The following is a 23,273-nucleotide window of genomic DNA, read 5'->3' as shown; positions in this document are numbered from 1 at the left end:
CGAAATTACATTTTGTCAAAACATTGGCACGTCTTCAGACAAAATTGGTCAATACATACACAGAGTAGAAAGTCACCTGTGCATAACAGATGGCTAATTACTGCGTATCAGGCCATCGTTCACACAACACTTGGTCATTGGCGATTAATTAAGTGTTTAATTATCCAATTAAAGGTTGGCTTCTTAATTAGTGTCACCATTCAGTAGAAAAGACTTACATGTACGTTAAAAAAGTAGTGCGTTTACACGAAACTTGCAAACATTTAGCTTGGTTGTGTGCATCTTCAGGAACAATAAAAACAAAACCGTCAAGCCAGTACGAACTTTTTGATGAAATCAAACCCCTACATCCTCCTTCTGAACGAAACTAATTTTGACCTTGTTATCTAAAGGACTAAGATCGGCCACTTCTATATCTGTCAAGTCTATATCTGTATCAAAGTTTCTGTAATAAGTAAAACCTTTCTAGTGCCGCGTTTTTCACATATTTATTTATTTGTAATAAAGTCATATTGACATCCTTTCTTGTAGCATATCAAAAGCAAATTCTAATTTCGTTTTATGTAATTCCATAAAATATATGATGTATACATGTTTGTTCAGTAATGGTTTGACTATCGTGCACTGTGCTGGAAGGAATGACCTGAGTACAACTGCATTTGATTGGAGTTGTTATTACATATTTTGTTATTTAGATGAATAAACAATAAAAGGAGAAAGCTGAATAAATTCATTTGTTTATCTACTGTCATTTCTAATATCAGATTAAACTACGCTGTTTGTGTGCTATCGTAGCCCTACTTTGTTCAACTGTTATCAACACCAGGAAACTAATATTATCAACCATATTTATTCACTGTCAAAATATGGATAATCAACATATTTTTCACGGTCCCTTGAATTTCGAGATAACGAGTTTTGACTGTATTAAAATTTACTTACTTTGTGATAATTACCAATAGAAGAAAAACAAATTGCTAGAAAATCTAAAAAAAAAAAAATTCTTCAAAATATTGACCAATTGAGATCATACATCAACTATACAGTACAATGTAGTATCAGAATGATAGAAAAAAACAAGATAAAATTGCAAGGAATTTGAATTTGTATTGTGCAAAGGTGTTGGTCTAAAGCATTGTTTGCTCATCAGTCTTTGACAACTGTATAGTGATATGCTGTTTCATATTCAACTTGAGAATATTCCATGGAAGAATAAAGAAATTCTACCGGTGACATTATCTTAAATGTTTATCAATATCATATGTTAAATAAGGCTAACATCACCTAAATCCTATTCTTTTCATTATATTCTGTGGTACATGCACCAGGTATTATCTGTATACTTAATTTAATTTAACCTTCACATGAACATAACAGAGGTCATCCTTTAATATTTCAATGCCTACACTTGGATTTTGATCAACCAATCAAGCTAAAGTGAAGTGATCTGTAGAAGTATATTGCTGCTAGTATTTTACTTGAGTTTCCAGGGGTTACTCTGATGTTCATCAAGCATGGCTAAGTTAACACCAATATAACAGATTTATATTTATATATATTTGTTTCAATGCCTCCACAAGAATTTGAACCCAGGACCTCTGGTTTACTAATCACATACTAAATTGATTAAGTTAAAAAGAAGTTTGCATAAGTCAATTGTTAAATTGTGAGTATTCAGCACTTACTAGGGATACATTAAATGCATGAATGTTTTTTTATATGCGAAAATAACATACAGTTTTAATATATTTTAGTATCAGAATTTTTCCGGCTTATGTTACTGGCACCATCTGTATTATATATAAGTTTCATGTATTATGTAACCCATGTCATTCCTGTTTTTTTCCCTTGGAATTTTTGTTATACAATCCACATAGATAAGGTTTCTCTCTTGTAAGTAAAGCACCGCATTTTTTTTCTTGAGAAGTAAATAGGTATGCTAAAATCAAGGACATATAAAAAAAAAACATTGCACACTTCACTGATTTAACAGCTGATATTTATCTTAAGCTTTGCCTCCGATATACTTAGTCACCAAGTTATTCATAGTTGTTCAAACTTAAAATGTTTTCTCAACTTTAAATTCATAGCGTTTTGTTTTCTGCTACCATTTTCATGTCTAGACACAATTCATATATAGGTTGAATATGCCACTACAATCATCAGTGCAACAGAGGTTAGACAAAGGCAGGGGAGGTCACTACACCAAAGTTACCTTGTCCAGTTGAGTGGTCACCTGTAAAAAATTTCACAGGACAGACATTTTATCTGAATGGACACTGGTTTACTTACCTGTATATTCAGTGAGAGAATATATCTATTTCATAATAGAAAAAACTCTACTTATATGTCATTACCGAAATACTTGTCTCATATCAATCACTGATAGATCTTAAAGGGATATTCTGCACAAGTTGCTAAATTTCTGACTGTTCTCTATCCTTCAAGAACTCATTCTTATGACATTAAATCAATTTAGAATCAAAATAACTCTCCTGTGGTCAGTTTGGACAGGCAAAATTGGTAGGAACACTTCCAGCCAAAACCGTCTAAATATAGCCCACCAGAAAATCCAAAACTAAAAGGTTACTGGATCATAGATTTTACACAGAGTATTGGGTAAATAAACAAGTGTGTATGCTGTTCACTAAAAATTCTGCTCTGGTTGTAATTTTATAACGTCATGGCTTATAACAACGCCAACCTATCATGACACAATCTGGGTCAAGTGAACGTTTGTTCTAGCTAGACCCATAAGGAATTTCCGCAAATTAAACCGTTTGTTTGTTTAAATGGTAAATTAAGGTGTAACATTTGTTCAAAACCATCCCATGAATCCTAACTTGTACGGAATATCCCTTTAATAATGTTCCTGTACTTCTGCTTTCTCTTCTTTCATAATACAAAAGTATAGGTAATGATATCACACTTTTTTTAACGCTGGATATTTTTAAGTGTTCTGTTTTTGGTATACAGAGTCACAATAAATTGTAGCAAACCTAAATCAGAATTTTTCAGACCAATCAGAAATGTCATTATCCGTGACAGACAAGAACACAGACCTTGTACACTATTATTCTCAAGATGTTTCAAGCTGGTTTTTCAATTTTTTTTTGTTTGTTGTAATTCCAAAATTATTAATAATAAATTAAATAATATATTAACTAAAATAATATAATAATAATAATAATAATAATAATAAATAATAATGATTTATCAATAAAAATTCAATACAGTGAAACCAGACAACACTGACACAGTCAGCATCAATAAACGGTGAACACAAACAATTAAGTCTTTATTTTTCACAAAGTCTTTTTCATCCTTAAATGGAGGATGCCATGATCTTTACATTAATTTGGTCAATACTTGGCCATATACATGTGAAGTTCACATTTACTGTAAATGGTCAAGTTTACTTAACAAAGATCCTATGAAGAGTTGATTGTTTTTTCTAAGATGGTTTTTTTATAACTATTATAGAAAACTGGTGTCATGTAACACTCCCACTTTTTCAGGTTGGGATCGCCTTTGCACTCTGCAAGCTTTCTGATCTTGTCTCATGTTTTCAGAAAGTCCAGGTGTGTTAGTAAACAATTGTATTGGAACTGTCATTCATAAATACTTCAGTGCTTTGTATTTCATGCAGGTAACACTTGTGTAGCTTTCACAGTTGAGGAGAGATTAGCTGACATACTACAGTTTACACAACTGCAGCAATGATGCATGTTCGATATTTCAGGTAATTTGTAAAGCCTATTTGCATATTTAAATAGGAAAATTATGTAAATCTTGAAGTGACAGTGATCCAACTTAACAGTCCCCGATAACTGACTTATATTTAGTGAAGGAAAATGTTTGGGAGGCAAACAATATGTAAGATAAGTGTGTCAGATTTGTCAGATGTCAGAATTGTCAAGTTCCACTGTAGTTTTTTTGGCATTGAAATATAATTGTGACTGAAATTTGAAGCTACAGGTAAACAAGCAAACTTCTTACAGGCTGGTTAACTACTGGTGGCAGTCAAAGCTGATAAAAATATCTCAGGCTTTTCTTGTGTGCTAATAGACCTTAAGCTAATTGATTAGTCCATTACCAAATAAGGTAACATGAAAGATGTAACTTCAAATATTACATTCAAAGTAAAAGTGTATCTGTTTCAAAGATTTATGTTTTGTTAAAACAGATTCAGCTGGTGACCAGACAGTAAGTGTTGGTTTTACATGCAATTGTAAAAGTAATTCTAAAATTCCTGGAATAGGCTACTGATTTTTACATAACAGTTGAATTTCAAAATGATCAAACATGAACACTTTACCAGAACTATTTTGTCAATGGTGATATTGTTTTTACCACTATTGTGGCCTAACTGTTTCAATGCATACAACTACTTGATGCTCTCGGAGTAATCTTGGGTTAAAGAGAAGCTCACTGGAAATGGAAAACGCAAGGTGTATATTGGTGGTATCTTTTAATTAAGTTATGTTAAAATTTTACAATTTAAATTTTGGTGATATAAATGACGACCTGCTAAATTAAAGCTGCACAAAAGTTCCCTCCTATATGGTACTGATATTTAACAGCACAGATATAGGTTAGCTTTAATAGCAAGAGCTGATAGCAAATACAACCAAAGGAATCAGTCATTTCACTTACAATGAATTGCTGAAGGACAAATAGGTCTTGGTTGTCAATTCTCAGGAATGGAAATCTGGCCTTGAATTCGGTTTCTGATGTTAAAGCACTGGGCCCATTGTTCTCAAAGTCAAATTTGTGTGTGACAAGCTTCACATCAGTTTCCTCTTTGGTAACGTAGATCTCGGGAATGGAATTGCTGAAGATGAATGCAAAAATAATCAATACAGTACTTAACATGTCATAATAGTCTACAAAAACAAAACACTTCTCCAGAAATAGGCATGTGTTGAAATTTAAGAGTTTCTAAATATAAATATTTCCTTCGTGAAATATTTCCAAGTAAAGGAAGATTTCCACCTGGGCAAACTTATCTAAATATCACATGAGCTGTAATGGTTTGGTTGTAAGTTTGTTTAAAAATAAGATCATAATTTTTAAAATGTTTACATATACCATTACAGTTCCTGATAAAATGTTTACATATACCATTACAGTTCCTGATCAACGAAAAAAATGATTGTTCTTTTACCCTCTGAACTCCTCGTAGACCTTTGACCTCACACTGACAGAGATGATTTGTTGGTTGTTTCCAGGATTAGTATCTGTGCTAATAGTGTGCCCTTCAACTTTAATTACAAAGTCCTTTACTGGAGCTTTAGAGGCCTCAAATTTCAAATTAAAATATTTGCCTCCATTAGCTTTCAACACTTCAGGAATTTGACACACCAGCTGTTTGGATGAACTTGTGTAACATGCGACATCTGCTGGCTCTGACATAACAAAGTCAATGTATTCTGGAACCTCAATCTCGGCAAACGGTGAATATGCCCAGTCTGCACCTTTATTCTCCATCTGAACATCTAACTCAAACTTGGCGTCTTCTCCGACAATTAGGTCTGTATCTGGATGTGTGAATTTAGCTTTGGCGTTGACATTTATATCGACTTGGCAGACATTATCTTCTCCACATCCTGGTCTCTGTAGCGCCAACTATAATGTCAGAAAAACATTCAATCTTGCTTCACAGAATCCAATCTTTAGAAAATAAACATTGGTTGATGTCTCATCTCCAGTAACGATTACAGTGCTATGAATGCCATCGGATATTATTAACTATATAAATACCTAACTACCTCCCTACTGAATCCTGTAAGATATGTTTGGGTTTTGTGTTCCATTGGATGAGCTCATGGTTGGACAAAAGTTATTAAAACATCTGCCTATTACATTGTTTCTGATAGAAGAACTCTGTGATGATTGTCTCTTAAACTTTGCTCCATTAAATGTGTTTGCTGTTGGACAGATGTTGCTTATACACCTGCTTACCTTGTCGTTCACAGCACTATGAATGCCGCTAGTATATATACATGCCTGACCTACCTCTTTATTGAATCCTTGAATGGTTGGGTTCGCCTGTGCACCATTGAATGTGTTCACTGTTGGACACACATTATTTTTACATCTGCTCACAATATCATTCCTGATGTTGTAGGTAGTGGAAAATACTACTGGCACAAACAGGTCTGTATGTGACTGTAAACATGACAATAAATAACATACATTTCTATTCTTATACTTATTCACATCTTAAGACATTTCCCTTCCCAATCTTAATAAAAAGCAAGAAAATGACTATAAGACATGAAATCCCTTCCTCCCACACATATACATTATTGATATTTGACTTTCTATAAACAGTAATGGTGACATTGATCTTTGAACCCTGAATTGCCATGAGAAATGAAGTTACTATAGCAATGAAATTGATTCAGAATGGGACAAGTTGGGTCAGACTTTACTTTATAGACCCTTGACCCCAGCCATGCTTTCCTATCTATTTCCTTAGGCATCTTAAAAACTTCCATAATACTGTGACAAGAATCTCTTATAAAGATTTATCTACTTTATGGTTTTAAGTACGCTACATCATATTCAATCTAAAGATTACTTGGTAATAACAATATTATATGTCTACTGCTCTGGATCTTTTCTATAATTATGTATACAGGGAAGTGTTATTTTGTTACTTTAACTAAAAAAAATTTTCTTTTTCATCCACAATGTTTAATTCACTGTTAAATAGATAGTAAAACACCCACACAATATATGACATGATATGATGCCTGATCCCATTAGCATATCTTAGGATTCAGAGGGTGATATATTTCAGTTTTTGACCTGGAAGTTCGACAAGTGTGTAAAGAAAGATCTGATTTTTTAATACACATGCTTGAATTCGAGGAAATAGTATTACAAAAATTTAGGTAACTAGTGCTACAAGATTGAAGGTTACTAGTGCTATGAGAGTTTTGGTAAATAGTGATAGGTGAGTGATAGTAACTGTGATAGGAGAGTTGGGTAACTAGTGATAGGAGAGTTGGGTAACTAGTGATAGGAGAGTTATAATAACTAGTGATATGAGGGTTATAGTAACTAGTGATAGGAGAGTAGGGTAACTAGTGATAGGAGAGTTATAGTAACTAGTGATAGGAGAGTTGGGTAACTAGTGATAGGAGAGTTATAGTAACTAGTGATAGGAGAGTTTAGGAGAGTTGTAACTAGTGATAGGAGAGTTATAGTAACTAGTGATAGGAGAGTTATAGTAACTAGTGATAGGAGAGTAATAGTAACTAGTGACAGGAGAGTTATAGTAACTAGTGACAGGAGAGTTATAGTAACTAGAGATAGGAGAGTTATAGTAACTAGTGATAGGAGAGTTATAGTAACTAGTGATAGGAGAGTTATAGTAACTAGTGATAGGAGAGTCGGGTAACTAGTGATAGGAGAGTTATAGTAACTAGTGATAGGAGGGTTAAAGTAACTAGTGATAGGAGAGTTATAGTAACTAGTGACAGGAGAGTTATAGTAACTAGTGATAGGAGAGTTATAGTAACTAGTGATAGGAGAGTTATAGTAACTAGTGATAGGAGAGTTATAGTAACTAGTGATAGGAGAGTTATAGTAACTAGTGATAGGAGTGATAGGAGAGTTATAGTAACTAGTGATAGGAGAGTTATAGTAACTAGTGATAGGAGAGTTAACTAGTGAGGAGAGTAACTAGTGATAGGAGAGTTATAGTAACTAGTGATAGGAGAGTTATAGTAACTAGTGATAGGAGAGTTATAGTAACTAGTGATAGGAGAGTTATAGTAACTAGTGATAGGAGAGTTGGGTAACTAGTGATAGGAGAGTTATAGTAACTAGTGATAGGAGAGTTATAGTAACTAGTGATAGGAGAGTTATAGTAACTAGTGATAGGAGAGTTATAGTAACTAGTGATAGGAGAGTTATAGTAACTAGTGATAGGAGAGTTGGGTAACTAGTGATAGGAGAGTTATAGTAACTAATGATAGGAGAGTTATAGTAACTAGTGAGAGGAGAGTGGGTAACTAGTGATAGGAGAGTTATAGTAACTAGTGATAGGAGAGTTATAGTAACTAGTGATAGGAGAGTTATAGTAACTAGTGATAGGAGAGTAACTAGTGATAGGAGAGTAACTAGTGATAGGAGAGTTATAGTAACTAGTGATAGGAGAGTTATAGTAACTAGTGATAGGAGAGTTATAGTAACTAGTGATAGGAGAGTTATAGTAACAAGTGATAGGAGAGTTATAGTAACTAGTGATAGGAGAGTTATAGTAACTAGTGATAGGAGAGTTATAGTAACTAGTGATAGGAGAGTTATAGTAACTAGTGATAGGAGAGTTATAGTAACTAGAGATAGGAGAGTTGGGTAACTTGTGATAGGAGAGTTATAGTAACTAGTGATAGGAGAGTTATAGTAACTAGTGATAGGAGAGTTATAGTAACTAGTGATAGGAGAGTTATAGTAACTAGTGATAGGAGAGTTATAGTAACTAGTGATAGGAGAGTTGGGTAACTAGTGATAGGAGAGTTATAGTAACTAGTGATAGGAGAGTTATAGTAACTAGTGATAGGAGAGTTATAGTAACTAGTGATACGAGGAGAGTTATAGTAACTAGTTAGAGTAACTAGTGATAGGAGAGTTATAGTAACTAGTGATAGGAGAGTTATACTAACTAGTGATATTTTATTAACTTGAGTTGTGTAACTAGTGATAGGAGAGTTATAGTAACTAGTGATAGGAGAGTTATAGTAACTAGTGATAGGAGAGTTATAGTAACTAGTGATAGGAGAGTTATAGTAACTAGTGATAGGAGAGTCGGGTAACTAGTGATAGGAGAGTTATAGTAACTAGTGATAGGAGAGTTATAGTAACTAGTGATAGGAGAGTTATAGTAACTAGTGATAGGAGAGTTGGGTAACTAGTGATAGGAGAGTTATAGTAACTAGTGATAGGAGAGTTATAGTAACTAGTGATAGGAGAGTTGGGTAACTAGTGATAGGAGAGTAGGGTAACTAGTGATAGGAGAGTTATAGTAACTAGTGATAGGAGAGTTATAGTAACTAGTGATAGGAGAGTTGGGTAACTAGTGATAGGAGAGTTGGGTAACTAGTGATAGGAGAGTTATAGTAACTAGTGATAGGAGAGTTATAGTAACTAGTGATAGGAGAGTTGGGTAACTAGTGCTATGAGAGTTGGGTAACTAGTGATAGGAGAGTTATAGTAACAAGTGATAGGAGAGTTATAGTAACTAGTTATAGGAGAGATTTGGTAACTAGTGCTATGAGAGTTGGGTAACTAGTGCTATGAACTTAATACCACACACCTGTACTATGACAGTATACGGAGGTAGGACACAGGTTTGCGTTAATGATCCTTGTACGGTCTTACTTCCATTGATGTTGTAACCACCACTCTCTAAAACGACTCTTCTGTGTTTTCCGATCGCGTTGGTATCAACATCTACCATAAACTCCACATCTGAAAGCAAGGTACAAAACACACTTACATTTAACCTTAAGTCTCTATAGCATGGACAGTGTAGACAAAACACAGCTTAATTTTATATAGAAAACAGAGTCAAATTTTACCTTAAGTTTCCACTGCATGGACAGCATAGAAAATAGGCGATGCAATATATACCCATCCCATACCAAAGGAATATTTATGATTTAATGTCTCGAAATGAACACAAATAACAAAATAATAAGTCACAATGTCTTCGATATAGTGAATACAGTGTTATATGGATTAATGATTAATTAAAGAACATAAAAGTTTTAAAGAGGTTAGTTAAAAACAAGAGAAATCTCTGGATTATAACATATAGTGTTAAATCATAATCTCAAAAACTGAGGAAGGATCTTTCTGCACAAAATTGAAATGCTACAAAAACAAAGGAAAATGACTTAATAAAAAATTGTTGAATCAACCCACTGTGCAAGAAAATAGCATTTCTTTTCGGTTATAAAGTTTAAAAGTTGGAAAGAAAGACAATATTAACATTATAAAAACAAGTGGCAATAATTCTTCTGGATACAGTCAAATCAATCTGCCATTCAGGAAAAAATGATATCAGGTCACAATGATTAAGCCTACCGAGTAAGACAAATATTGGCTGAAAACTGTCGGAGAAAACCTCCGCACAAATAAAAGTTTAGGACGGCCAGCTTGCAACACCATTCCAAAATACATCCCATCTATTTTTCTGATGGGCATATAAAAATCCTGGTTTTACTATTATAGGTTATTGATACTGTATGTAAAATGATGGCAGATTTTAAACATGTATTATAATGATAGATCTGATTTTACAGAAATGGCTAGGGGTCATGATCATGAAGCCAAATTTCTATGGGATGAAACGGTATCCTGAATATAGAGTGCAAATTTTACCTGCTTCACTGGGGAGGCCTTTTCCCCCATATGAAAAGCAGAGTTTCACTGTGAACTTTTCTGTGTCCTCCATTATAATGTCGTTAGTTATTGTGTCACCTATCATCATAGTAACCTGCATGTTTATGGTTGGTTGGGAAAACATTAACACTGCCTTGTCAGACATAAATGCTCCAATCAGAGTATCTGAAAACAAATAAAATAGTAAATTACACAGAAATGTTTTTGTTTTCAAAGAGATCATTCTGTTTAAAGATGAAATAAAATCATGAGGCAATATTACTGGACAATGACCATAGATTCCATAGTAACTTGCAATATTACAATATTACTGGACAATGACCATAGATTCCATGGTAACCTGAAATATTACTGGACAATGACCATAGATTCCATGGTAACCTGAAATATTACTGGACAATGACCATAGATTCCATGGTAACCTGAAATATTACTGGACAATGACCATAGATTGCATAGTAACATATAATATTACCAGACAATGACCATAGACAATATTACTGGACAATGACCATAGATTGCATAGTAACATATAATATTACCGGACAATGACCATAGATTCCATGGTAACCTGAAATATTACTGGACAATGACCATAGATTCCATGGTAACCTGAAATATTACTGGACAATGACCATAGATTCCATGGTAACCTGAAATATTACTGGACAATGACCATAGATTCCATGGTAACCTGAAATATTACTGGACAATGACCATAGATTCCATGGTAACCTGAAATATTACTGGACAATGACCATAGATTCCATGGTAACCTGAAATATTACTGGACAATGACCATAGATTCCAAATTAAAAATAAATTAAACAAAACAACTGAGAAATATACAAAAAGAATATACTCCTGCAAAATACTAAACATGTTCTCAGGGTCGATCATGTTTATGTACAATTCAACACATTCAAAACATGTCTTATCTGATAAATCTGTTCTCTGAACATGTTTCAACATCAAACATTTTTATAACTATGCAGCTAGAATATAATACATTGAGAGAGCCAACATTTCTGGTTAGATACAACGTGGTATTCACTAGAGATCCTGGCTATGTGGCAAATATGTTGATACATGTTAAGTATCTATACAAACACACTATACAAATGAAGTCTTAGTGTTATTACAATTCAACTATTATCATTTCTCAACCATGATGTGTTTTTTTCTTTATATCTAAAACATGTTGAAACATGTTTTAAGTATTTGCATCTCAGACAAGTATTTACATTAAAAAAAAAACTCAAACTAGAGAAATACATCATGAACAACACATGTAAGTACTGTCACAATACAGAAGTGGGAGTAACAAAGTCATACCAATTAACATCAAAACTAGTGTGAATGGACATCATACAACAAGAGTGTTTAACATACAATAATAACATCCAAACTAGTGTGAATGGACATCATACAACAAGAGTGTTTAACATACAATAATAACATCCAAACTAGTGTGAATGGACATCATACAACAAGAGTGTTTAACATACAATAATAACATCCAAACTAGTGTGAATGGACATCATACAACAAGAGTGTTTAACATACAATAATAACATCCAAACTAGTGTGAATGGACATCATACAACAAGAGTGTTTAACCTACAATAATAACATCCAAACTAGTGTGAATGGACATCATACAACAAGAGTGTTTAACATACAATAATAACATCCAAACTAGTGTGAATGGACATCATACAACAAAGTGTTTAACATACAATAATAACATCCAAACTAGTGTGAATGGACATCATACAACAAGAGTGTTTAACATACAATAATAACATCCAAACTAGTGTGAATGGACATCATACAACAAGAGTTTAACCTACAATAACAAGAGATCCCAGAGGGATCTTGGTGCCCACTATTTGAGGATCTGTATTCAGTTCTTGAAGATTTGTTTATTTTTTTTGTTTGTTACAGGTGTTGTAAATGTTCATGAACTGGTCTTCATTGAATGTACTCAATGATGGCACAAGATATTTTTATTAAGCACCTATTAGCAAATATCATTTGAAAAAGATCCAAAAGTATTATTAGATAGCAGTCAGTTACAGGTGGATAATGGACAATATGCTTGTGCTGTATTACTGTTGACATCCAAGATGGCTGCCTGTGGGCCACCTTGATTTCAAATCAGTCCAAAAAAGGTACAATGCACAACTAGGGACCAAGGGAAACCAATATCTATGAAATATCAGAAGGATCCATCCAGTACTTCCTCAGATATAGCGGTAACAAACTTTTACATCCAAAATCCAAGATGGCCACCTGTCAGCCATCTTGATTTCGGATCAGTCCAAAAAGGTATAATGCACAACTTGGAACCAAAGGGAACCTGCATATGAAATTTGAGAAAGATCCATCCAGTACTTTCCAAGAAATAGCGGTAACAAACTTTTACATCCAAAATCCAAGATGGCCACCTGTCGGCCATCTTGAATCAGTCCAAAAAAGGTACAATGCACAACTAGGGACTAAGGGGAAACTGCATATGGAATTTGAGAAAGATCCATCCAGTACTTTCCAAGAAATAGCAGTAACAGACTTTTACTTCCAAAATCCAAGATGGCTGCCTGTCGGCCATCTTGAATTCGAATCAGTCCAAAAAAAGGTACAATGCACAACTTACCATAAAAGGCATCATCGTTGTACAGAAAGGGCTTTGAGATGGCTGCTCCGAAAGTCCTTAGACTTGGATTTATGTCCCTTCCTCGTAACTTTTGTGTCTCTTTGGGCCAGAATCCACCGTGATATCCATTGTATACGTACACAACACCACGTCCTTCATCCTCGTATGGAGCACCAATAGCAATGTCTGCAGAATGTAATATTATCAACTTAGAAAACATTGTTCCATTACAACTTCATTTCACTAGTAATTAATACAAAGAGGACTTTTCACACTTGGCAGGTTTATTATGATTAAAATTTGATGTCAATTTGATTACTAATATAATCATAAAGAGATCCTCTGTATGTAATCTAAAAAAGTTCATAAATGTTTGCAGTAAGTCCTGGAAAAAAACACAATATACCTTACTCACAGTCAGGGGTGGGCTAATAACAGCACCGGGAGAGGCCAGCACAATATACCTTACTCACAGTCAGGGGATGGGCTAATTACAGTACTGGGAGAGGCCAGCACAATATACCTTACTCACAGTCAGGGGTGGGCTAATTACAGCACCGGGAGAGGCCAGCACAATATACCTTACTCACAGTCAGGGGTGGACTAATAACAGGATTGGGAGAGACAAGTACATCAATACATACTTAAAGTAAGGGGAAGTTTGAATTTAACCCTTTTGGCGCCAATTATCTCTTACAATGTACAGCTCAGCTCCAAATATTTTCCAGAAAATATCCGAAAACAATGGCAGCATTACTGAAACAAGCATATCTTCGCTAATAATAAAGATATAAAAATTGTCGACCAAAGTCGCCTACGGCGCCGAAAGGGTTAAAGTAAGGGAAAGTTTGAATTTATAAGTTATTCTTCTGAAAGTAATAAACATGATAATGTAGGTTTATACAGTCTAACTGATAATGAGTATATTTAACCTCTATCTAACTGATAATGAGTATCATAAACCTTTGTCTAACTGATTACAAGTATAATAAACCTGTGTCTAACTGATTACAAGTATAATAAACCTGTGTCTAACTGATTACAAGTATAATAAACCTGTGTCTAACTGACAACAAGTATAATAAACCTGTCTAACTGATTACAAGTATAATAAACCTGTGTCTAACTGATTACAAGTATAATAAACCTGTGTCTAACTGATTACAAGTATAATAAACCTGTGTCTAACTGACAACAAGTATAATAAACCTGTCTAACTGATTACAAGTATAATAAACCTGTGTCTAACTGACAACAAGTATAATAAACCTGTCTAACTGACAACAAGTATAATAAACCTGTCTAACTGATTACAAGTATAATAAACCTGTGTCTAACTGATTACAAGTATAATAAACCTGTGTCTAACTGACAACAAGTATAATAAACCTGTGTCTAACTGATTACAAGTATAATAAACCTGTCTAACTAACAACAAGTATAATAAACCTGTGTCTAACTGATTACAAGTATAATAAACCTGTCTAACTGACAACAAGTATAATAAACCTGTGTCTAACTGATTACAAGTATAATAAACTTGTGTCTAACTGATTACAAGTATAATAAACCTGTGTCTAACTGATTACAAGTATAATAAACCTGTCTAACTGACAACAAGTATAATAAACCTGTGTCTAACTGATTACAAGTATAATAAACCTGTCTAACTGATTACAAGTATAATAAACCTGTGTCTAACTGATTACAAGTATAATAAACCTGTGTCTAACTGATTACAAGTATAATAAACCTGTCTAACTGATTACAAGTATAATAAACCTGTGTCTAACTGATTACAAGTATAATAAACCTGTCTAACTGACAACAAGTATAATAAACCTGTGTCTAACTGATTACAAGTATAATAAACCTGTCTAACTGATTACAAGTATAATAAACCTGTGTCTAACTGATTACAAGTATAATAAACCTGTGTCTAACTGATTACAAGTATAATAAACCTGTGTCTAACTGATTACAAGTATAATAAACCTGTGTCTAACTGATTACAAGTATAATAAACCTGTGTCTAACTGATTACAAGTATAATAAACCTGTGTCTAACTGATTACAAGTATAATAAACTTGTGTCTAACTGATAAGAATTTTTACCGTAGTAAGTGTCTCCATTTATATCATTAAGACTAGAAACAGCCGTTCCATATCGGGCTCCATCTGATTGACTTCCGTTAAATGTTTGGGTGAGCAACATCTTTCCCTGAATTAAGGAGGATAACAGTAATGTAGGTGTGCTACATAGTATCTTGTCACATGTATATCATAGTGTACAAATCAAGAAAGGATGGTCAAATCAAAAACAAAATTGAAACTTAAAAAATTCTTCTCGCAGAAATGAGAGATATGAAAAATAGGACTGTTCTAAACACTACTTGATCTGCTATAGAATAGTGAAAGCATGTAAAAAATATGTAGTTTTAATTTGAAAAGGAACTAAACAAAAACGTAAAATATTAAAACTAAATGCTATTGCGTAATGACAGGATGAAACAGTTTACAAAGAAGATGTGTTCTAATGGAATCTTAGGATTCACTGTAAAATATCCACAATTTCTCTCCATATTATCTCTCATGAAATAAGAACTATATACATAATTAAATCTGAGAATTTGTTGTTATATAATCTGAATTACAAATAGGCTTACAGCATCAGGGTCATATCTGTAGATGTAAACTTTGCCGATCTCTCCGTTAATGTTCCAGTTATTTCTGTTGTAAGCAGAATACATAGGGGCTCCCACCAGTAAGTACTCTGGCTCACCAGCTTTTAGAGGCGTGGTCGCAAGAGCTGACCCAAAGTAGCTCCCTACCTGTGAGCAGTACATTATTATCATTAAATACAAATTCTCATTCATTCAAGATGCAAACAATACATTTACAATGCAGCTCATTGTTATTTTTTACTTTGCCTGCGCTGATGTGAATTTCAATTGTGGAAACTACATATTTTACTTAGAGCATAAACTTAGCTAACATGCTACAAAAAAGATAAGTAGTAACCCCAATTTAAATCCACTTTGATGCACATACATAAATAACCATCCTTTAATTTATGTTTGGTAACTGTAAAACATAAAATAAATAACCCTATACTTGAAGTTCAATCCCCTCTCCCCAACAAAATATCATGAAAACATATACACATATACAACTTTAGAGTAGACACAGATCAGAGTGAATCTGATCCTCTTACCTGTTCACCAGGCAGCTGTTGTATCAGATCAAAGTTGTTTGTCTTATCCTTCAGAATTTTAACCTGAGAAAAAAACCCAGAAATTTTTAGAATTGTATGGTACGATCAACAGCTTTAACAGTAACCTAGTGCATCAATGATTATAGACAAAAGCATCATTTACCTGTCCTTGACATGGCACTCTAACAAATAAAAAAAGGTTGACAAATTGAAGAATGAAGTCATTCCTTTGGACAAGATGAACTATGTATCAGCAATATGACAATACACTAAAAATGAATTCCTCCATGACTTAAAATATTACTAAAGTTATTTTGTTATTTCCTAACAAAACATAAAATAATAACATCAATGAAAAATGAGACCTATGGTGTCAAAAAGATTTACAAGGTGTTTTACCTGACCAGTCATTCCATCACGAGGTCCACCTATAATCAAATTGAAAGCTTCACCTCCGTATAGCTTCCCGAACGTCAACGAATACCCGTACAGCTGACCCTCGGTCTGGCTCAGGTCACTGAAGTGTACTACATCAGTGGATTGGTCATAGTCAGTGCGTTTGACCACTCCCCCTGCCAACAGGAATGACTAATCAGTGAAATTTTATTATTACCTGTGTGTTTGACCACTCCCCCTGTAAATAATAATGACAAATCAGTGAAATTTTATAGCAGCCATTGTGTTTGACAACTCCCCTGTCAATAGGAATGACCGGTCAGTCAAATTTCATTGTAACTATTGTGTTTGACCACTCCCCTGTCAATAGGAATGACCGGTCAGTCAAATTTCATTATACCATGTGTGTTTGACCACTCCCCTGTCAATAGTTATGACCAATCAATCAAATTTTCATAATATTTTACAATAACAGGATTCTGTGTTACTGTATAACAATGTCGACCTGCTTCACACCTGAACCAACACAATCACTCTGAAGTCTGAAAACTGTATTGGTAAGATTTAAAACTGAGCATGTGCAGCATGAGGATATCAATTACAAAAGGCAAAGGAAAGCTAAAAAAATTAGGATACCGGTGATATCAGTCACAAAATTTCCAAATATAATTTAAAAAAAAACAACAGAATATAAGTCACAGAATTTAAAGTATAATTCACAAATGTAAGATACAATTTACAGATAGAATTTAGAATAAACAGTAATTCAAAAATTTAAAATACGATTCACAGAATTTAGAATATCATAATCCACAAAATTCAGTATTTAGGATTCAGAATACAGACTGCAAGTTCTATATTATTATATTGTATAACATATGTGGCCTGTATGACAAATGTTGCCTGTATGACAAATGTGGCCTGTATGACAAATGTGACCTTTATGACATATGTGGCCTGTATGACAAATGTGGCCTGTATGACATATGTGACCTGTATGACAAATGTTGCCTGTATGACAAATGTGGCCTGTATGACAAATGTGGCCTTTATGACATATGTGGCCTGTATGACAAATGTGGCCTGTATGACATGTGACCTGTATGACAAATGTGGCCTGTATGACATATGTAACCTGTATGACAAATATGGCCTGTATGACATATGTGACCTGTATGACAAATGTGGCCTGTATGACATATGTGACCTGTATGACAAATGTGGCCTGTATGACATATGTTGCCTGTATGATAAATGTGGCCTGTATGACATATGTGGGCTGTATGATAAATGTGGCCTGTATGACATATGTGGGCTGTATGATAAATGTGGCCTGTATGACATATGTGGGCTGTATGATAAATGTGGCCTGTATGACATATGTGGGCTGTATGATAAATGTGGCCTGTATGACATATGTAACCATTGAACCTACTTTTACAACACAAGAGTCACTTCAACTTACCTGTACTTTCATATATTCCAGGAGCTCCCATAGCCTTCTCAACTAACCGTGACTTACCCTGACAAAATACAGCAAGGATTGATTAAGATGATTGATGGTTGCATTTCTAATGGAAATACCAATAAACGTATGTTACATAATTGTCCATTATTGTATTGTTCTGGACAGCTGATATTTTTGTGGCCTATGATTTTGTGAAAAAGGTTACTAGTATTTTCATTTCATTATTTATAAATTTTAATGATTGTAATTTATGAAGATATAAATGTGTAAAACATTTAAGGTGCCTTTAAGTCTCCAAACACATTAAAACATTTCATTTCAGAAAAAACTACTTGTAAATAACAAAGATAAATACAGGATGTTAACATCTCTAAAAACAAAGAACACTCATCATATAAGTATCATTCCTGAGTCTGTATGTGAGTGCCAATGTAACAGAAGTCATTCTTATTTAAATGGATTCACTAGGATTCAAACCCCGAACCCCTAGCTTACTAGTCTGACGTTCCGACAATCGAGCTAAAGAGATTTTCTCTCTAGCCGAGCGGTATACTGCGGCTTGTATTTTACCAGTGCTACATGTGTACACTAGACACGATGTACTGCAATGTTACAAAAAGTTGCACCATAATTATATCTTCATCAGAAAATTAATTAATTGTGATTTTACTATCATCATGGAGACAAAGTAGAAATATGAATATACCAAAATATGGTTGTAACTCTTTTCATGGGCTCTTCTTGAAGTGGCATTAGAAAGGCCAATAAATGATATGGTTTTGTTCACATATAAACCTGTCTCCCTAATCCTTGAGTCATGGTGTGGCATGGTAATTGAACTGATAAATTTGTGACTGTCACCAAGTAAGACAGGATACAGATACTGACATGCTTTTCTGTTTGATTCTACAGACTTACCGTGGGTGCGTACGCACAGGACATGCCCATAGCCCCAATACGATAAATAAGTTTATCGTTGACATCAACTTGCTTATCAGGATCATCTAGGTATTTTCGAGTCCTTGACTCATCAAAATCTCGTCCCATTTCAACACAAATTCCATTCATGCTAAAATTTTCATCATATGATCTCGTCCATCGGTGACCACACACCTGTAAACAAGTATTCAGAAATTCTGAATATTTTGTCACATAAAATGTTCCAGTTTTATAATAAATATGATGTTATAGAAATATTTGACCTGAGGTTGTAGTAGTGGACTATGTGTTATGTTATATATGTATCCCCTTGCAGTAATTGGTTGCTGCCTCATTGAACAATATGCAGATGGCCTGTCAAGGATACAATTGTGAAAGTTTGGTATGGGCGATGACCTCTAAACACTAGACACAGAGACCCGATGAAAAATAGATCAAACACAACAGACAGAGGGATCTGATGAAAAATAGATAAAACATGACAGACACAGGGACCTGATGAAAAATAGAGGGACCTGATGAAAAATAGATAAAACATGACAGACACAGGGACCTGATGAAAAACAGATAAAACATGACAGACACAGGGACCTGATGAAAAACAGATAAAACATGACAGACACAGGGACCTGATGAAAAATAGATAAAACATGACAGACACAGGGACCTGATGAAAAACAGATAAAACATGACAGACACAGGGACCTGATGAAAAATAGATAAAACATGACAGACACAGGGACCTGATGAAAAACAGATAAAACATGACAGACACAGGGACCTGATGAAAAATAGATAAAACATGACAGACACAGGGACCTGATGAAAAATAGATAAAACATGACAGACACAGGGACCTGATGAAAAATAGATAAAACATGACAGACAGAGGGACCTGATGAAAAACAGATAAAACACAACAGACAGAGGGACCTGATGAAAAATAGATAAAACATGACAGACACAGCGACCTGATGAAAAATAGATAAAACATGACAGACACAGGGACCTGATGAAAAACAGATAAAACATGACAGACACAGGGACCTGATGAAAAATAGATAAAACATGACAGACAGAGGGACCTGATGAAAAATAGATAAAACATGACAGACAGAGGGACCTGATGAAAAATAGATAAAACATGACAGACACAGGGATCTGATGAAAAACAGATAAAACATGACAGACACAGGGACCTGATGAAAAATAGATAAAACATGACAGACAGAGGGATCTGATGAAAAATAGATAAAACATGACAGACACAGGGACCTAATGAAAAACTAATAAAACACAACAGATCTTGAGACCTGAAGACCTACCAGTATAAATTGTTGTCCAACATCCAGTGACCCGCCCATCCAGTTATCAGATACGCTTTCTGAAAAGAAAAGAAAATATTTGCATTATATATTAAGTTTTTACTTCTATAAAAATCATACATTTAAGATAAAAATATTAAAACATTATGTGATTATTATAGTAAAGCATTAGTTGTTATAAAACAACAAGTACAATAAGTACAGAGGGACAACATATTGCTTCTTACTGACTCAAACTCAAGGGATGGGCTTATTACAGAGTCACAGTATCTTTTTTCTAGGCAGTAATATATGGTTGTAAACAGGCATGGGCTTATTACTTGATGAATGTAAACAAGACGGCCATGAGCCTTAACTGTCAACTGACATTTGACGAATGGATGGACAAACCACAGAATTTGCAGATAGTTGTCTGACAAATCTGATGAATTCAAATTTTGAACATTCCTTAAAAGTATTGGAAACTCATAAATGGTAAGTTCTGTGAATGAAAAACAGTTGAACCACCATGTTACAAAATAACTCTTGTGGTTACCATGTTGAAGTTTTGATCAGATTGAAAAGTAACAACAAATCATCACTTTCCTTTCTTTAAAAGATCAAACTCATTTCCTCAATGGTGTGAATAAAACTAGAAAAGTAGTTCAGACTATTTGTTCTAGATGAGTTATGTTGGATTTTTGACCAAAGCGCAAAAATAAAAAGTTGATCAGGACAATATCAGGATCACTTCAAGCATGTTTGATATCATTGCCACACCATAATAATATCTTGGGCCAAATCTGGTTGAAATCTACCTAGGCATTAAGAAGCAGTAAAATTTTGACCAACTTTCCCATTTAGGGACCTGCCCAGCCCCTGGTCCCTAGGGGTCGAATCAACTTTTTGAATCCCAAGAAATGATAACACACCTGCAATAATATTTCAGGTGAAACTGGGATGAAATCTACCCATGCATTAAGAAAGAGAAGCTTCTGGAAACCCCTTTGGGGCCCCATCCCCAAGTCCCCACGGGTCAAATCAACTATCTGAATTTGAGAATTATTTGCCAACCCCTACTGACGTTACAGAGAAAATTTGAAAGAAATCCATTCAAGCATTAAGCAAAGTATTGGTCAATTCTCTTGTGGGGCCCCACCCTCAGGTCTTTAGGGGTGGAATCAACTTTCTGGATTGAATGAATAATTTGTAAAAAAAAAAAAGTATCACTATCTGCCAGTTATAAAATGAATTCCTCCATGAAATAATGTTGTGTATATGTCACTAGTTTAATATAATCTGGAACACCAGTCTGAAATCAATTGTGATGTCATAATATGAACAGTGACATTACACCATAAATAAACAAGAGGCCCATGGGTCTTAAGGGTCATCTGAATATAGAGACCTGTTTATGAAAGAGGCAAAATGGGCCTAAAAGTATAAAGGAGGAGTAGGGTTCTAAAGAAAAAGTTAATGCATGATGCACGGCGGATGGCGCATGACAGATGAAGCATGATGGCTTAGGTCCTCTTGACCATTCTGTTCAGATGACTTTAAAATGTGCAACAAAATGGCTGCTTCAATCTGATTTTGTCCTCCACTTTAACTTTTCAAAATGTAATTTGGGAGTTGTGTGATAAAAACTATCTCAAACTGGTTTTTATTTCATATGACATTTTATATCCTGAACTTTTGACTTTTGTTTGCCATGGCTTAAAAAAATGAAAATTTCTTAGACCTGTTTCATGAGAAACCTGTTAAGAACCTCTGTAAAGATCATTAAAGTACTATAATTTGTATGATAGTGTTTGTATCTATTGACACTCGTACATACCTATGTTGATATTAGAAATCATTTCACAGGATGGCTGTAGATCCTTCTGACATTTGTATAGTCCTCCAGGCTTCGATAACCCAGGGTATGACGAATCATTGGCTCGAGGGGCACCAATCAAAATCCTGCAAAGTAGGCAAAGTGTTTCAGTAACTAGCATGCCTGTGTTAAGAATATTTTCCACTGGATATTAACTTGGGCCAGATCAACATAATTGGGTACTAGAGTGCAACGTTCAATGCTGTTACCAGTGATGGTTTGTGTTTCTCTGAAAGCTAAGAAGTAGATCAATGTACTGCTGTTGTGGTTGTGTACTTGTGTAAGATGCTTTACCCTGGAGTGTATGTCCGCGGGCCTCCTGTATGTTGTTCAGAGAGGTAGCCACTAGCTTCTACAAGGAGACCTTGACTTTGAAATAGACTTGAATTGTTCACTCACAGAAGTCTTGGAGTATATGAAGAGTAGTGCTACATAATGCTGACATAATTTGCTGATGTCCCATGGAGATTTAGTTTACCCATCAAGAATCATAAGCCTTTATATGTATGTAATATTTATGGAAGATTAGTTCTGTCTCACTACACTTACATAAATGGCAGTAACCTGCTGAAAATAATTGATGCAATAATATTCCAGGACAGTTTCACAGAAAAAACTCTTGAACAACATGTGGTTATGAAACACTATGACCCGGTTTCAATGAAATTATGGGACATAAAAACCGTACTGTGTAAGGCATGGGCTAACTGCGTGGACACCTTGTGGAACATTGATGTCGTCGTTCTGGTAATGATTTGTTTTAATTCATTACAAATGTAGATCAAAGGTCTCCTTCAAGATCATATGGTAAAAAATTATGGTACCACAGGAAAGCTGTTCTCACAAGGAACATGCAAGCCAAATATGGAAGCCCTAACTCTTAACAGTGAACTAGTTATGGGCAATGTGAAAGGTGATAACAGACAAGCAGAAAGACAAAGAAACAGCACAATAACAGTATGTCCCAGATTTTTTTATTTGGGGGCACAAAAAGCATGAAA

At 34.4% G+C, this 23,273-nt stretch overlaps 1 protein-coding gene across 1 annotated transcript in view; it reads right to left on the bottom strand.

Moving 5' to 3' along the window:
* LOC132546417 (integrin alpha-9-like) overlaps window positions 1–23,273 on the bottom strand; it is a 45,983-nt gene that overhangs the window by 9,290 nt on the left and 13,420 nt on the right. The window contains exons 2-16 of the mRNA XM_060210130.1: window positions 22,224–22,358; window positions 20,418–20,472; window positions 19,072–19,266; window positions 18,151–18,208; window positions 16,689–16,861; window positions 16,290–16,352; window positions 15,742–15,906; window positions 15,191–15,296; window positions 13,076–13,261; window positions 10,399–10,584; window positions 9,329–9,483; window positions 6,019–6,171; window positions 5,168–5,628; window positions 4,657–4,834; window positions 2,216–2,236 (exon numbers count right to left, since the gene is read on the bottom strand). Of these exons, the coding sequence (XP_060066113.1) occupies window positions 2,216–2,236; window positions 4,657–4,834; window positions 5,168–5,628; window positions 6,019–6,171; window positions 9,329–9,483; window positions 10,399–10,584; window positions 13,076–13,261; window positions 15,191–15,296; window positions 15,742–15,906; window positions 16,290–16,352; window positions 16,689–16,861; window positions 18,151–18,208; window positions 19,072–19,266; window positions 20,418–20,472; window positions 22,224–22,358 (2,290 nt within the window). The remainder of the gene's footprint in view (window positions 1–2,215; window positions 2,237–4,656; window positions 4,835–5,167; window positions 5,629–6,018; window positions 6,172–9,328; window positions 9,484–10,398; window positions 10,585–13,075; window positions 13,262–15,190; window positions 15,297–15,741; window positions 15,907–16,289; window positions 16,353–16,688; window positions 16,862–18,150; window positions 18,209–19,071; window positions 19,267–20,417; window positions 20,473–22,223; window positions 22,359–23,273) is intronic.

Source organism: Ylistrum balloti, unplaced genomic scaffold (genome assembly GCF_031769215.1).
Source record: "Ylistrum balloti isolate Yb309-2 unplaced genomic scaffold, AGI_CSIRO_Ybal_v1 Utg369888, whole genome shotgun sequence".
Lineage (NCBI taxonomy): Eukaryota > Metazoa > Mollusca > Bivalvia > Pectinida > Pectinidae > Ylistrum > Ylistrum balloti.
The sequence above is the reverse complement of the archived record's forward strand: the minus strand, read 5'-3'. Positions and strand labels throughout refer to the sequence as shown.